This window comes from Anas acuta, chromosome 3 (assembly GCF_963932015.1).
Source record: "Anas acuta chromosome 3, bAnaAcu1.1, whole genome shotgun sequence".
Taxonomy (NCBI): domain Eukaryota; kingdom Metazoa; phylum Chordata; class Aves; order Anseriformes; family Anatidae; genus Anas; species Anas acuta.
The window spans coordinates 51937510-51954332 of NC_088981.1; the positions used below are offsets into that span (position 1 = coordinate 51937510).

General features: G+C 35.8%; 1 protein-coding gene and 1 long non-coding RNA gene across 2 annotated transcripts in view; one reads left to right on the plus strand and one right to left on the minus strand.

Moving 5' to 3' along the window:
- Positions 1-3079: 3079 nt before the first annotated feature.
- The window catches only part of ESR1 (estrogen receptor 1), a 165223-nt gene continuing 151479 nt past the window's right edge, over positions 3080-16823 (plus strand). Inside the window, 1 exon segment of the mRNA XM_068677118.1 lies at positions 3080-3200. Coding sequence (XP_068533219.1) covers positions 3176-3200 — 25 coding nt within the window. The 5' untranslated portion in view covers positions 3080-3175.
- The window catches only part of LOC137854102 (uncharacterized), a 53489-nt gene continuing 40045 nt past the window's right edge, over positions 3380-16823 (minus strand). Inside the window, exons 2-3 of the long non-coding RNA XR_011094955.1 lie at positions 5454-5530; positions 3380-3421 (exon numbers count right to left, since the gene is read on the minus strand). This is a non-coding gene — a long non-coding RNA (uncharacterized lncRNA). The remainder of the gene's footprint in view (positions 3422-5453; positions 5531-16823) is intronic.

Here is a 16823-nt window from a genome sequence, read left to right on the forward strand (position 1 = left end):
TCAAATTGTGTACATATTTGCTGAAAATTCACAGAAAATTTACTGAAAACTGCCCTTTTAGAACATATTGGAACTTGGCAATAGCAGTCAGATTAAAATTTGTTGCTGGGGAAGAAAACTTGTTTGAGGGAGTATTAGTACTGTGAAAAGGAAATGGACAAAATAGTGTGTTTTAAAACATATGTGGAATAGACTGCTGTCCTTACTGTTTTGCTTGCTAATTATTCTATTAATTTATCAAGAGACTTCCACGTAATGGGTTCCAGAGAGTCATGCCTCTGGGCATAAGCGAACCCCAAGCTTGAAGATCACTTGTTTTCTCCTGGCTCAAGACCTAAGTTAGCTAACAAGGAGGTAGAATTCATGTTTCTACCAATTTAAGTCAGTAAAACTTGTCTGCACTCTACTTGCAATTGTATTCTTTAGCTATGTACTGGTTTTTGGAAAATCAGAATGTGCAGTCAAGGCAGGTCAAGTATGAAATTGCCAAACGTGTTTGTCTCTATCACACTTTCAATAGAAATGTTATAAAATAATAGATATGTATTGGACAGTACCTGAGTAAATTAGTGGATTGAGTATTGAAATGCCGTCTTTGGCAAATTGCTCCTTTGATGAATGCCTAAATTAGCAATTCATTACTGCCTATATATGTCTATATTAATATAAACAGGGGAAGGAAGCATGTGGAATACCAGACCTGGTGCCATGGTTCCAGCTGTATAAAAAGACATTCTGCTCTGTTCCTGGTTTTGCCCACTTTGTATTAGGCTCCAAAATTTACTGACACTCTTTTGGTTTCTCACCTAAGGCTCTTTACTCTGGAGATTATGTACTTCTTCCTTGTCATGCTTTTCCTCCCACAAGGGTGTATTTCTTTCTCTACTTTGGCATTCCTTTAGCCTTGATTCATTACCTTTGCCAGTAGGTTTGTTTTGCATATATTTCTGTCCCATTAAATTATCTATGGTGGAATGCTGTTGCGTTTCCTCCTCCATATGCTTTTCATCTTTCAAACTGAAAAGTGAAATGTGGGAAAATACCTAAAATAAAATATCTAAAATGAAATATCTAAAACAAGGTATGTGACAAAAAGGTGTTGCTGAGATGATTTGCAATAGGTTTGGGATGCACTGTGACAATACCCTGAGAAAGGGTGTTAGTACTTATCTAGACTTTCTCTAAACTATGTTATAGCATGCCGTTATTACTTTTAAAATTAACTCAAGAGATAATTTTTCATCCAGGTCTCTTAAATCAGTGAAGAATATACAACTGAAACCATTTTTTTGAGTCATTTTTTAAGATCTATGGCAGAATATACTGTTTACTGTATTAATCCCAGTATCCCAACACTTCTCTTATTGCAATCAATGGAAACCTTCCAGTGTATTCAGTTCTGCCACATTATCTGCATAATGGCACTTTTAAAGTCATGCAAAGCTTTTCCTGAGAACACAGTAATAAAAATAACGTGTACCTGGTTGAATACCTGAATGTATGTGTGCACCAATATGTACAACAGGCTTCAAAATGTATTTTTTTCAAGAAAAAAGTAAGCTCTGAATCTTTCAGATTTAGTAATTAATCAATGGCAACAGCTTAGGTATGTTCTGTTGTGCTTCATCTATTGACTCTGAGTCAATGTTCATGTTTCTTCTCACAAATTTCAATAGAATCAGGGAACATATGAGCAACATTTTAGTGTTACTCTGTCATACATGAAGTAGTACCTCTGTGAAAATACTCTGTGAAATATTCAGTGTAAGTCTTGGGGTATGCTGTAGAATAAAATAGATCTTGGTTATGTGGTATCAAAGTTTTGGTCTTGGTTGAAATGTTCTCTGATTTTGTATGTATATACATGTATGTGTGTAGATTGATAAAAAAAAGTGTAATTTGGGGGGAAATTTAATCTCAGATTTTAAAATTAAGAAGAATTATCTTTGTATTATTTCAATCCAAGGAGAATAATTTAGTTTATTGTTTCCTCTTCATATTATTCTAATTTTTATTGCACAGTGGGAGTCTGCTATGACGAGTTTTGCATTGTTTTCTCTACTTCTGTTTTAATTTAACAGCCCGTGTAAGCCATTTTCTTTCAAAGGGTGGTCATTATAATATTTTGCCTTATAACCGCAAGATTGACTTTAGGGAGTAGAGCAATAAATTATTTCCTGCCCTTGTCCTGTTAATATGTAAAAACACATTTCTCTTTTCCTTGATCACTGTCTCCTTCATGTTGCTGTTTGCATCTTTTAGTAATGTCTCCTTCTACACTAACCATCCTGACATGCGTTAGAAATAAAGAATGCTTGACATTATATAAATCAGAAATAATCTGATTTAAAACAAAACAGTAAATGGTGAAAAAGTTAACTGTGCAAAAGGTAATGTGTATTTCCTGTAATCCAAACAGGTTGTGCTGGAACTTTTTTCTAGACCTTTACAAAATGGGAAGAGCTGCTATTCTGTTGGTGATGATTAAAAAGCAACCTTGAAATCAGATAATATTATATCATTGTATAGAACCTGCATTTGGTCACTAATTCATCTGTGCAGCCTTTGTCTTGGACTAGTCAAGCCTTCTCTTTATTTAGAATTTGCAGGTTTATGGTCCATGCTTTAGTAGTTTATAGCTCTGCGACCATATTACTTACTTATAAAAGAACTGAAAGCAATCTTCCAGCATGTTTACAGCTCTCCCAATTACCTTAAGAGCATATGCTTTTTAAAAAATTGCTTCTCTTGTAGACACAAACAACTGTAAAAACCTCAGCCTGAAGACGAAAATGTTCCAGCAGCGGAAGTTTATTTTTAAATTTAATAGATCAGATTTTCTTTTAGGGTTTGGTAATTTGTTGAGATTTATTAGAGCAGTTACCAGCTTTAGCTACGTATAGACATGGACTGAGATTTATAGCAGAAAACACTTCCCGTATGTCGAACTGGGGACCGATGCCAGGCTGCACAGTGCAAGGCAGTGTGTTTTGAATACAGGATAGGTTTCCTTCTAAATTTATCACCTTTCTTTGCTAAGGGGGTGTTATTATGCTTGTGATACGTGTTTTCTTGCAAATGTGCTTCTGGTTCAGTTTCCTCGCTACTGAGACTTTTCTATTTTAGTTCCCCGGGTCACGTGATCCTCCCAGCCAGTGAGAGCGCTGCCGAAGTAATGGCAACAACCTTCTGGGATAAATGTAAGTGACAAAAACTCCTAGCTTCTGCCAGTTTCTGTCGCTCACACCCACTTTTAAATGCTGCTTTTACCCAAAACTTTGCAGGGCACACCTAGTGATGCCTATGGAAATGCTTAGAAGTTGTTTTTTTTTTTGGTTTTGACTTTTTTTCCTCTTTGCCTAACGTTACTTTTTCTTACCATGTTCCTTTTTTCCTGTATCCTGCAATGTAGTTGAGAAGCCTAAAAAAGCAACAGAAAACAAAAGAAATGCATTCCAAACACTGTCTCAAGTTCATTTTAAGTTGAATGGAGAATATTGTGCAAGTGTAGTAGTTATTTAATGTGTGCTTTAGGTAGTGTCAAAAATCCCGATCTGCAGTTCTGAAAGAATGAAGTGACTCGCCCTCGCCAGCCACAATTGATTATTTTGGTGGAAGGAAAATAGTAAACAAAATGATCCGAAATCACACGGTCACATCTTGGCCAGTTGGCTGGTATTTAGTGAAGGGATTTAATTAAATTAAAGGGCAGTCAGGTACACAAGACATTGTATCGTTTTCTGGGGAGTTTATGAATGAAGTGAAATACTTTATTTTGGTCTCAGCCAATGCTGAGCCATGATTATCCTGTATGATATTTAAATTGTGTTCATTGAGATTTATCATATACTTTCTATTTCAGAGGTTGTTCCTGTTAGGGTTAGTGTTGTCTTTCTTTTTTTTTAATACAGTGCCTAAACTTTATAGGTAAAATTATAGGTAAAGTTTACCTGGTAATTACTAATGAGTAGAGTTTTTGTCTAATTTTATTTATATATATATATATTTATTTAATTAAGAATAAGTGTTTGTGGAAAAAAACTGTTGAAAAAAGTTGGGATCTCATAATTTCCCATCAATGGCCTATGACTTGGAACCTGTATTGTATCCTCTGTAGGTGCAGAAACCATTTTCACACATTTCTTTGTTTTCTTTATGTGTTACACGTCTATACCTTAATAAGCATGCATTAGATACCTATTTGAAATCTTTTTTAAAATTTTTTTTTTCCTCCTAAAAATCCATTGGGTACAGAAAAATTTTACTTAATGTTTACACTGAAGTACAAGAAGTACTGGTGAGGCATGTCAACTTATCAGTGCAGCTCCTCCCCTCATCACAGGAGATGAAGGAAAATTGTATGTTCCAAATTATGCTCTGCTTTGCTGCAATATAAACACTCCTTGTCCTGCAGTGTCAGAGGCACAACAGCATTCATGTGTAAATACTTGTCTGAGAAGCTTATTAGAAAAAGCCACCTTTGTTATACATGTTGGATGAAACTTAGGACATAATCTATTGCCATTTTTGTTTAGAAGTTTAAATTGTTGGGTTGTAGATAAAGCATTGCATAGGCAGGAAAGGAGTGTCTCTATTGCTTTTTAAAAAAGTGTATTTGTATATTAGATGATAAAACAAATTCTAATTCAGTTTCATCGATTTGCCTTTGTTTCAATACTTAGTACAATGACAGCATGCACTTAATTGGAATTTTGAGACTTCACCTCACAGCGGGACTTCACCATGCTTCCCATAGTTTAGCACTAAGGCTTGTGAGCATGAGTTCCCAGCATGAAAGATGTGCTAATTTCTGTTGTGACCAGAGAAATTACAAGCAGTAAAACACAAATAATTACATTAGAGGATCTGTTTTAACTTTTTTTTTTATTTTTTCTTCTTTCTTTTATTTTTTTTCCCCTACTGGTTTATTTACTGCCTTCATTCATGCCCACCTGTTTTTGCTTCTTGAAAGAAACATCAGAAAACATGAAGAAAACATGTTGTTTTTACTGTGAGGTCAGTCAAACACTGGCACAGGTTGCCCATAGGTTGTGGAATCTCCATCCTGGGAGACATCAGAACTGCCTGGATGTGGCCGTGAGCAACCTGATGCAGGTGACCCTGCCCTGAGCAGGGTACTGTGCCAGATGAAGGGGACTCCAAAGTCTCTCCCAACCACAGTGATTCCATGATTCCTTGAAAAATAACACTGTTGATTTTAGGGGAGATCAGAAGTCAATTGTGGATTGCAATCTTAAAATGACACCCATATTTTAGACCTTGTCATTTTGCTGTCTTGGTTCAGCCAGCAGTCATTCATTTGGAGTGATAGCTGTATATGTCTTGTTGGCACCACCTCATGCAAGCCATCTGAAATGTCACGTATAGGCAAGCAGCTACCGACAGTGAAAAGGGTTCCTTTTCACCTTGTCCTCATGGCTATTCAGACTTACCTCTGGCAGCCGTTTCTTGTTGCATTCCTTCTTTGCACTGTGTCCTCAGGCACCACGGGCTGGCACAGGGAGAGACACTGACAGAAAGAGAATGAGAAAAGAGTAAAATGAATGAAAGTACTGCGGGAAAAGCAAAACTAGAAAGTGAAGGGACAGAGCCAATGAGCACTTCCTGTGGATATCTTGCTACCATATTTGAATCTTACTCCAGGATCTCTAGAAGCTTTCAAAGGTAATGCCTATATGTGCAGAAGGACGTAAGGAAACAATTATCATGCAGGCTCTCAGAGGCTACAGAAAAATTTAAGTTCCAGTCCCATATACTATGTGAGGAGTTGTAGTCTATGGGCCTTGTGAGTGGTACAAGGAAACATGAGATGGTTTGGCAATAATGGAAGTAGAACAGCAAAAAGAGGTACAAAAAAACAAACAAACTAAAAAAGTATGTATATATACATATATAAGTATAAAATGTACTTGCCAAACATTGAAGTATACAAAGTTCATTTAATGCACCTCACACTAGCATATGGATATCAATTTTAATTAAAAATACCAAAAGTTAGTAACTTTACTTGTGTTTAGGAAAAGTGATTTTTATTTTTTCTGCCATAAAGAAGTAGGTGATTTTGTTTAATTCTATTTATCTTCATGAAACATAAATATTTGCCCTGAAAGTTATTGCTGACACAAAACCAGATGGGTGTTACTGTGAATAAATGCAGAGTGGAGTTGGAAATATAGGAGGGTTCAGCCTTCAAGGGAGGGCTAGGCTGACAGGTCCCTGTTTGTAAGGAGCACAGTGAGCTGGCTACTTGGGGTGAAGGCTTAGTGGTAAGGACTGCACTCAATGACTCAGAGGGCCATTTCCATTTCTGGCTCAATAACATAACTGGAATTTAAACACAGTATTTTTCCTCAAGAAGGCACAGCTTAAAACATGAATACATCTTTTCTCACCAAATTATTAAACTTCTTATTCTTCCCTTTTTGATGGCAACACTGCAAATAAAAATGAAAGAAATTTGTACAAAGTTTTTTGTAGGTGGATATGAGCATTTGAATTCTGCAAGATGTGTCATTAATTTTGAGAAAACAACAATAACAACAACAAACCAAACCAACCAACCTACCAAAACAAAACAAAACAAAACAAAAAACCCACCCCACATTCCAAGGAGCAAATATCTGTAAAAACTCATTCTGGCAACATTCAGTTCATGATAGTAACTAGTCTGAGAAAGAAGATAAAAGGAGGAGGAAAAGATTTTCAATAATTACATGATATTAAACAATTTACTAGCTTCACAAGACATTTTTCTTTCATTTTATTTGGTGATTAGCATTTGCATAGTATAAATTTGGGAATTTTCAGATCTCTTTGATTTGAAAAAAATCTTTTTCATTTAGCATTCTAAGTTTATTTAATTTCAATTTCCTAGGCCTATAATTTGGGTCAACTCTGTTATATATTTCCCAATAGTTTCTGTTGTTAATATCACTTACTGCAGAAGGTAGATTAATGGCTAAAATGATGGACTTTTATCAGTCCCTCAGTTAAGTACATTCTAAAGTCTAAATGATAAAACTTGGATAATTTTTGAATGGAAAATAATATTTTATTTTTTTAAATAACATTTTTGTGTGATTTTTCTCTATTTTTATTAATGTGCAAATTTTAGTAATTGTATTCATGCAAATTCCTACAGATAATAAAAATATCATTTATCTTGTGTTGGATTATCTTAAATATATTGAATAGAAAGTAATAATCTATGGAGAAGTAACTCTGGAGACTATGCAGATAGGGTTTCATATACTTTCTTTTCTAAAAGTCCATTTAGATTTCTATATACAACTACTAGTGCTGTATCCAGTTTTAGATAGCTTTCATTCATGATGTTTTTGACTCTCAATCGCATAGCAGTGCTTTCTGCATGAACTGTAACAGAACTGCAGATCTATCAATATTGTGGCTTAACTGTTTGCTTCAGTCATTATATCCACTATGGGAGCCGTGAGGCCAGAATTGTTTGGGTTTGAATTCTGGCATTTTTTAAAGCCCTTGATTTGAAATCCAAATCAACACAGAATTAGGATCTTGTTTGGATTTTTTTGTTTGTCTGTTCTTTGTTTTGTTTTGTTTTCTGAAAGCTTGTATAACTCCCATGTAACTGCTTACAGTTTCGGCTTGTGTTTTCTTCAGGTGGAAGTAAAAAAACTGGATGCAGCTTTACAAATAAGATCACTAAGATTTGATTTTATGGTGAAAAAGAAGGGAATATTTCATACGTGGGTCTCATTCTATTAACATCACCAAGTTTGAGGTAATGGACAGAAATGATATTTGTGGGCTCATCTTAACTCTGTTGCTATAAATCAGCAACCTGCTCATTCCTTCCAAAATACTATAAATCTCAGACTGTGCTGCTGCCCAGTATTCAAATATGTCCACAGCTGGTGCCAAGCTGTATCCTCATCATCCAAAGAAATCATTCAATTTCTACTTGTATTTTACCTCTGGCTGTGTCAGAAGAGCCCTTTTTCTGTTGACATTGATATCTTGCCTGGATGCTTTTGGATGTGAAAGTTACCCTGAAGCCTTGATTTCACATGGTCTTAGAGAGCTGATGGCACATTTCACAAGAGTAAAGAGCAATAATATTTCTGTCCCAGCTAATCTGATTGCTCTGTTTTGTCAACCTAAATTCTTTCTGTATTTTTAACTGGATGCATTTCAGGTGGTTTTGCTTCTTGTCCTAATCTGTTGCATATATTGCTATATCTTTGCAGTTCAATGATGTTTCCATGTTATGCCAGTTCACTGGACACATAGAAGCTTGCATGCATACACACAAATATATAAACACAAGAGGACAGCAAGAGCACCACTTAGATGAATTTTTGTAATTATGTGACACATGAGTTCATAAGTATTTCATTAGCACCTTATTTTCTTGGTTAGTCTTAAAGTATTTACTGTTGCTTACTGACACAATTTTGTATACAACAAAAAATTGAAATGAGGAAAAAATGCATCAGGAAGGTTGGTACATGAGTAGTAGAAGAATATTACTTTATACTTCCTTTTGGACTTTTGACAAAGGGCTGTCTTTTTAAAAAAATATTGATTTGTTTTCTTCCTTTATTTCTTTTCTCTTGAAACCTAGCAACATGAAGGATGTGCTTGTAAAAATGTCTTTAAAAATAAAACAGAAAAAGCTAGAGAAAGCTAAGTCAAGAGAGACTCAAGAAGAAACTTTATGAATTAGGTGGTGAGTCAGTTATTTTATTTTATTTTTTTTTAAATGAGGAAAAAGCACAAGTAACTAATCTTTCTTCCCTAAGGGTATTAAACTGAGGCGAGTAAGACAAACCATTAAGCAAATTTGGTCTTTGGTAACTTAAATGATTAAAACCTAGGCAAAACATCAGACGACTAATTTTGCTCAAGGCAGAATTTTTATGCTTGGGAAGTGTATATGTTATGAAGTGAGCCAATATCATCTGCCTGGTGTTATACAACCCTTCATCCTGTCCAGCTGCCAGTTGTAAAACAACCTAGTTGGCCTAGCCAGGTCACTTTTTGCCCTCCCCCTTGAGTATCAGGGCTGGGGTAAGACTGTGCTCTCCCAGTGTGCCCTTCCTGGCTGGTTTCCAGTCATCAGTGACTGTCCGTGGGAATGTCTGGCAGCACCGTGGTGGAACAGCGAGGACCTGATGTCCCCTGTGGCATGTAATAGCTTGGGACTGCCTCTCTGGTTTAGGCACAGTTCATGTGTTCCTGTGGTGGTTGACTGGAGAAAGAGGAAGTAAGAACTATCCAACCAACCACTCTTGGGTCCAGATCCTAATGGGTCCCTGAGGGGGTGGGGTGCATTTGGGACACTTTTGGAGCAGAGCTTGCAGTTTAGTTTAACCCAAAAGAAATCTGTTATGCACACCCCAGCTGCTCCACATACCAAACCAATGCACTGGGGAAATCACTTCAAAACCTCACTACTGTGAAGAAAGATGGTAACATGGACACAGCTTATTTTAATTAACTAATAGCATTCTCTGTGCTAGCTAACTAACCTGTCACTAATTTGTCTCAGCTCTGGGTCTACTTTGGCAAGTCATAATTCTGCTTGCAAAAGACATGACTGTCATATGAGCCTGCCTATTTCTACGCTTAAACCCACATCTGCTGTCATAGAAACATCCAAAGGAAAAACAGACATTTTGAATAAAAGTGGAACATTATTTCCCCCTTGAAAATGCCTTAAATCTAATTATGTCTCTGGTGATAGAAGGCTTGAGGTACTGTTGGTTACCTCCAACATGAGATAACATGACTTAGTTACTGTTAGCTACCCCCAGGCTTCCTACACATACAACAATTCACTGGTCATAATCTCAAGAGAGAAGCAGGAATTTTTTTCAGCATAGATAACACATGAGGATTTACTTTTGCATAGACACAAGTCACTGTGCATCTGCTCTGTGCTGGTAAGTTTTTGCTTTAGTTTCACTTATTGAATCCAGCCAATTCTGGATTGGCTGAGCTGTCATAGCAACCAGATTGTGTAATTTGTTCACAGTGCTTATCCACGTTTATCTTAAGGCCCAGTTAGGCTGTTTTTCCTCTCATGGACAGGCTGATCTAGAGTTTTACCCTTCTGGCAGCTGAGTCTTGTAATTCCCATACCGAATTTGTTTGCAGTGCCAGCTTTCTTTCTCTGGTTTAGACACCTCTTGTGTTTATGCCTAATGTTGCTTTTATAGAAGGTGGTCAGATTTCCTATCACCATTTTTTTTTTTTTTCAGTCAAGTAAGCCAAATTCTTCTCCATCATTTGTTTAATATACTCTTCAACCTTCAGATCTTTATTGAATTCCAGCTGCCATTTTATAATTTAACATTATGAAATCCTTTTCCAACTCATTGCAGTTGGCCCTCACCCTTACTACCCTTTGTATCATCAGCAAAATTAGTTATATCAATATTCAGCCCTTAAGAAAATATAAACAGCAGAGCAACTAACAGAAAGAATTCCTTCAAGATCTCCCTCCACTGAAAAAAACCTGGCTCATGGTAATTGCTTTTGTGTCTTACCTTTTAGCCAATTATTTTAGCCCATTTCTCTGAGAGCTCTTGGAGACAGAGTCTGCTGAACTATTTAAAGAAATCCAAATAAATTTAATTTATTTTTATATTTGTATTGACTATAGAATCAACATCCTTATAGAGAATTTTACACAGTGACTCTTCTTCAGATATTGTATTTAAGGATTCTCTAATTGTGTTCGTGGTAGCAGTTTCTGGTAAATTACCCAGAAGAGATGTCTTGACACCTGATCTCTGCTAACTTAAATTTACTTCTCTCTTCTTCCTCTTTCCCACATCCTTTTAAGAGCTGGCAATCCATTTTGTCTTTTCCTGTCCCTTAATACTAAGAGTTTTACCCTTAAAAGTCACCAGCTAGTCCTGGTGACTTCTTATTGTATTCTTTGTTGATTTTTCTATAACATCTTTTACTGACACTTTAACTTTCAGACAGATCCTTCAACAGCCCCCCTTAAGAAAGGTTCTGTTATGAGAATTCCTCTTCAGATCCTTGCTATGAGCGTGGATGCAAAAATATCATTTAGTTTTTCTGCCATAGCCTGATCTTCTTTCAGTGCTCCTTTTACACCTTTATGTCTCATTATACCTCTAGATACTCTGGCAAGCTTCCTAATCTTGATGTACTTGGGGAAAAAAACAAAAACAAAAACAAACAAACAAACAAAAACTTAGCACTCAAACTTTTTTTGGCTCGTCTTATTGTATTTATACATTTGGTATGCCACAGTTTTTATTTTATCTTCTGTTGTCCTCATTAAGTCAACAACTTCATCTTTTTTGAAGAACTGCTTCAGATAATTTCCCCACATTGGTAATTAAGTGTGCTGCTTTTCCAAGTTTGCTTCACATCACTCAACATATTCTGTGTACTACCTATGAACTCTTTGCTCTTCTAGAAGTCCATTTGCTAGTTCCTTTACAACTTCTTTATTTCTATGCAATTACTGTTTTTGAAATCAAGCATTATTTTGGGGGATTTGTTGGCTTTGCTTGCTCCTATGTAGATGATTAATTTAAGAGCTTTATGATTTCTATTACAAAATGGCTCCTTACTAGCAAAAATTCTACATACCTGGCACAGATATCAAATTAATATCTGCTTATCTTGTGGGTTATGTGTCTAGATGCACCATGAAATATTTATTAATAGTCTAAAAGTTTTATTTTCTATTCATTCCCAAACTTGATATTTACTTGATTATATGGGAGCAGTTGATCTCTATCGACATAGTTAATTTGTCTCTGAGCTTTTTGGAACATATAGACTGTCATCAGCTACAGTTTAGTCAGGAATAGTAAAAACATACAGATACCTTCCCTTCATGTCTCTCTCAGTGCAGGGTTGTTTTAATGTTCTTGCTGTGTAAGAGTACCTCCAGCGAGTTTTCCTCTCTTTTTCCCTTTAAATAGTGTTTTGCAATTGAATAGCTTCCTCTGCTAAGTAGATTGTTTTGACAGCTACATTTTGGTTCTTGCTATTTATTCTAAATGAATCTTTCGAAGTTGTACTGTATCATGAATCTCCTGTGCTATATACATTTTACTATGTCACATTCTAAAATATGCCAGATACATATGCCCTAGTGACTTTATTAATTGCGGATATGTTGTTAGCACATATGTTTTTCTTTTCTGAAAACCACCCAATCTGACAGTATCTTTATGATTTCTCTGGTGACCAAGGTACTGCATTTGGTTCTGTATATTTGAGAAATGTGTAGTCAAAGTAAAAAGAAGTCAAATTCCTCTTGCACTTGTAGCCATCTGAAGGAGCTGGAAAAGCCTCAGCCTGGGTTAGAAAGGTCTGAGTGGCAGAGCTGCTCAGTCTTCACATCACTGTGGGTTGCAGTCTGTCCCAAACATGCAGCAATCCTCTTGGCTTTAATTGTTCCTGGCATCATGATGTTGTGGGGATTTATAAGAGGCACCTCAGGAAATGCATCTTCTGACTGCTGTAATATTTGCCTAATTCCCACAGTATGTGCATAGTCCTGTTTGCAGACCTTGCATTGCTGAACAGAGCTATTCTGACCATCTTGGCTGACTTCCTCTGTAGCACAACCTGTAAGATCTTTCTGAATTATTTTCTGTCTGAAATTATATATATATTAGGAAAGAAGCTCTTTGCTTCATTGTAAGAATGCTTTAGATCAGTCCTGACAAGCAGAGTAGTTTTGCAGTGAGTAATTATCTGTAATGTTAAAATGTACCGTCTATTTCTGGCCTTGTATCCTGGTAGATGCTGTGGTATCCTGGTAAATGCTGTGTGTCAGTGAGAAATAGAGGCAGATATGACTCTTTTTACTCTTCCATTTTCCCTATTGCGTTATATTACATGTGGGTTGCTCTAACCTTGAGGCCACAGGGTAATATTGGCAGTTCATGTTCAGCTGCCTACTAGTACTCCAGATCTTTGTCAGTCTTTTTTTTTCCTTGTGACAGAACACTATGCAATGGCTTCCAAGTATATATATATGTTTTATATATATACATATATTTTCCCTAGATATATGCCTTTGGATTTAGCTATATGGTTTTTTGGGTTTAGCTATATGCTTTTGGATTAAGCTATATCATTTTTTTTTCTGCACATCTCATTAGCAATGCTATTATTCCTACATTTATGACACTGAGGAAAATATGAAAGAGTATAGCTGTTAAACAATCTCTGAATCGCAGTTGGACATCCTTGTTTGTTGATGTTTCTTTATTCATGATTATGTTTTTCTAATCTAACACTTTTAATATATGACAATTTGTTTTGTTTCATACTCTTACCTTAATCAAAATTGTCTAGTTATTTTATCAAATGCCTTACAGTAGGAAAAGTACATCACACAATGCTATTGCTTTCATCAACTATTAATGTTGAATTAATAGTTGTTCAGGTAGTTTAAAAGGAATCACTGTATGCATAACACCATATAACCTTATCAGTTGATATTATATTAGTCTTTATTTCTTAATTTAAACCCTGATTTCCCTTAGAAGTATAATCAGACATTCGGCATAAGTTACTTTGGAATCCTGTTTATTCTTTTAAAAATTCTAATGTAATTTCTGCTTTTTTCCCTCCTAGATTTCCACAATGTTTCTGATTTAGTAGAAAATCATAGTTAATATTCAGAGAAGTCATTGGCCAGCTCTTGTAAGACTTCTGGCACTTTTTTCAGACATACCTGCTAACAAAATGTAATGTCAGTAACCATTGCTTAACATTCTTGTGAGTTATTACAAGGATATAAAAAGAATGCAGCAAAGATGCTACAAGGATATAACTTTTCACAAACCATAACCAATTTACTGAATGCTGCTGTAAGTTTGTATGTGTGTGTGCATTGCTAGTGAGAATACTAACTTTTCATTCTAAAAATGGTCTGATGCCAATATTAGGATTCGTTTTTCTCTCTTAATATTTTAGAAGAATGCCTTCCTTGCCTGAACTGCTGCCTTCTTTTCCTGTCACTTTGTTTCAGTCAATAATTTTCTAGAGTTCTTGAAGTGGTGTCTTTTACCTGCTTTCAATTTATGAATCTATTCCCTGCACATATGCAAGACTGCAATTATTGTTTGAGAATCTAAAGTTTTGATGTCCCCAGACTATTATTAAATTTATAATTTTTCATGTGTTGTTCACTAAGTCAAATTTAATTTTACCCCCAGCCCTTTTTTTGAGCCATGCTATTTTGTTGAATTGTAGCATTCACAACAGCTAGTAAAGTATTCTTAAAAAGCTTTCATATGCTATTCATATTTTCTAGGCAAGCGCTTGCTCTCAACTGATTATAGTTCTGATCATTTTCATATCTTTGAAACTGGCACTTTTAAAGAAGAAAGGATATGTATGTGTATGTACCTAGTTTGGACTTGATATTTGTACCTCATTACAGTCAAACTGTTATCAGTTACATCTATATCATTGTAAACTTTTCTACTATACAATTATCTCTGCTTCTTTTGTCAAATGATAACCCTATGTTATATCCAGTAATTTTAAATTTGAGAAATTATTGTGTATGATTTGTAGTACATACAAATATTCATTAATACTGGTACCATATATTCCTCATAAGAAAGCACCCTGTCACAAGGATGGCTCGTATTGTGTTTGGTCTTTTGCTGACTCTTTTTCTTCTTTCTTTAGATATTATTACTCTTTGATTCGTTAGTCTTATTTCCTTGATACATTTTTTAAAAATTCGTCTATCTTGCTAAGTACACCATTAACTTTATTTGTAGTGTACTTCATATATTTAATAACATAGTTGGAGTTAAGAACATAAGAGCTTTTCTGGATCTAGGCCCTAGTCTCTGTTGCTTTTTTATGACCACTTTCATCTCGCTTTTCACTTTCTTATCACTCACTCCTTTTTATATAATTTCCTTACCTTGACTACACATCCCACATCTCTCTCACGCAATTTAATTTCTTGGCTTCTCTGCTCCCCATCTCTGCTTCCCAGCCCTCCTTTTTCAGTCTTTTCTTTCTGTCCCAGTATATTTTGTCTCTGTACTGGTCTGACTTACCTTATCAAAATTACTATTCTTGACATTCATTCATTGAGTGTCTTATTAAGCCTATCCTAGAAGATGTCTGTAATTTTGGAGTGATATGTGCATGAAGAAATATTAGGAACACAGTCTTAAGACCAATTTTTTTTTTCTTATTCTTATTCTACAGTACCATCAGGGTTATAATAATCAAATTAAAAAAAAAAACTGTGGATACAATGGCTGATAATATTTTTGTGATCTGTTCCCTTCCCTTTCATGAAACATTTGATGCTGCTAACCTGAAAAAACCATAACTGGGAACATGAAAGAATGCTGTGGCTGAAATGTAGAACTAATGCAAAATGCATTCACTGTTCTGCATTGTCAGAGTTCATAGATTCTTGCAAAATCATTGAGACTCATGAACTTTAAGCTATGAACCTTAGCCCTATTTCGTAAATGAGAGAAATGACATTATTTGCTACTTGATGACAGTTCCTTTTCCTTCTATTTCTCTTTCTGTTCTTCCTCTCTTTCCTTGTACTTCCCCATCCTTTCTTCTCTTTTCCATTCCTCACAACAGAGCTATTCTCTTCATTCTGGAATGGCTGTTAAATTGAAATAGCAAAATAAGTCATTTTTCCATATTGCCTGTTAACTTCAGAGGATGTTAGCTTGTTCTGGGAGTCATTAATTAAAATAAAATAGTTATGAAAGAATATGGTGGTTCGGTTTCAGAAATTTTCTTCACTTCTTGGCAACCAGGACAGGAAAGTTGATTTTCAGTTCTGTACGTATTTGAACCAACATCTTTGTTCTTTTAGTTGATCCAGATGTTTCTGTCTGTGAGGTGGAGAAACCTCCCCTGTGTGTATATAATGTTTATTTTTTTGTTTTTAACCTGTGGGTCAGTTTGAAAGGTAACTGGTGCAGTATCTAATCAAGATGCATGGGCCTCCTCCATCCCAATGAAGTCTGCTGGCAAGCCCTTTTGTTCTGCAGAATGTAACATAGCAAATTTTAGTGAAAAATCCTGAACAAGTCTGTGTGAAGAAAAGTCATCTTTGTAGCACTCTTTCCTCTGGAAACGGGGTAGTGAAGGAGGAATTTAACTCTAGGTCAGCTGAACTGCAAACACTACTGTCAAGACCTATTGGTAGTATACATTCTGGCTTGGTTTAGGCTGGAAGGAATATTCAGCTTCACTGTAGCAGGTTGTAGTTTGTTTACATACTATTCCTCTTCCATGTAAGTTTGCAGTTACACTGGATGCCTGGTTCAGGAGGAAACTCTTAATGCTTATTCCCTTCTTTGACAAACTCTGTGCTGGCTGTCACCACTATTTCCCTCTTGTTCATTGTCTTCTCATTGTCACCATCTGTTTCATGTTTTGCTCTCTGTTCTTACCCCCAGGCTTTAGCCTCCTCACTGTTCCTGCATTCTCTCTGCAGCTTCTCAGCTTGATGACACTACTGATCAAGATTTCATTATCTGCTCTGTGTAGTAGCTCCCTTGCGCTGTTCCCTGATTCCTTCAGGAAAGTTCCTTGTTCCTCCTGCTGATGGCAGAGACCACTTAGAGGTCTCCCTAGAACATGCAGCTATCAGCTCCATCACTTCTGCAACAAACATGAACAGCAGGAAGGTTTGCACATATTGCCTTGAGCAGATATGCAAAACATAGCCAGAGCAGTGAAATGTTCAAACTGCTCAGATGTTGAAGAAGCATCTGACACTTGTTTTTTTTGTTTTGTTTTGTTTTGTTTAT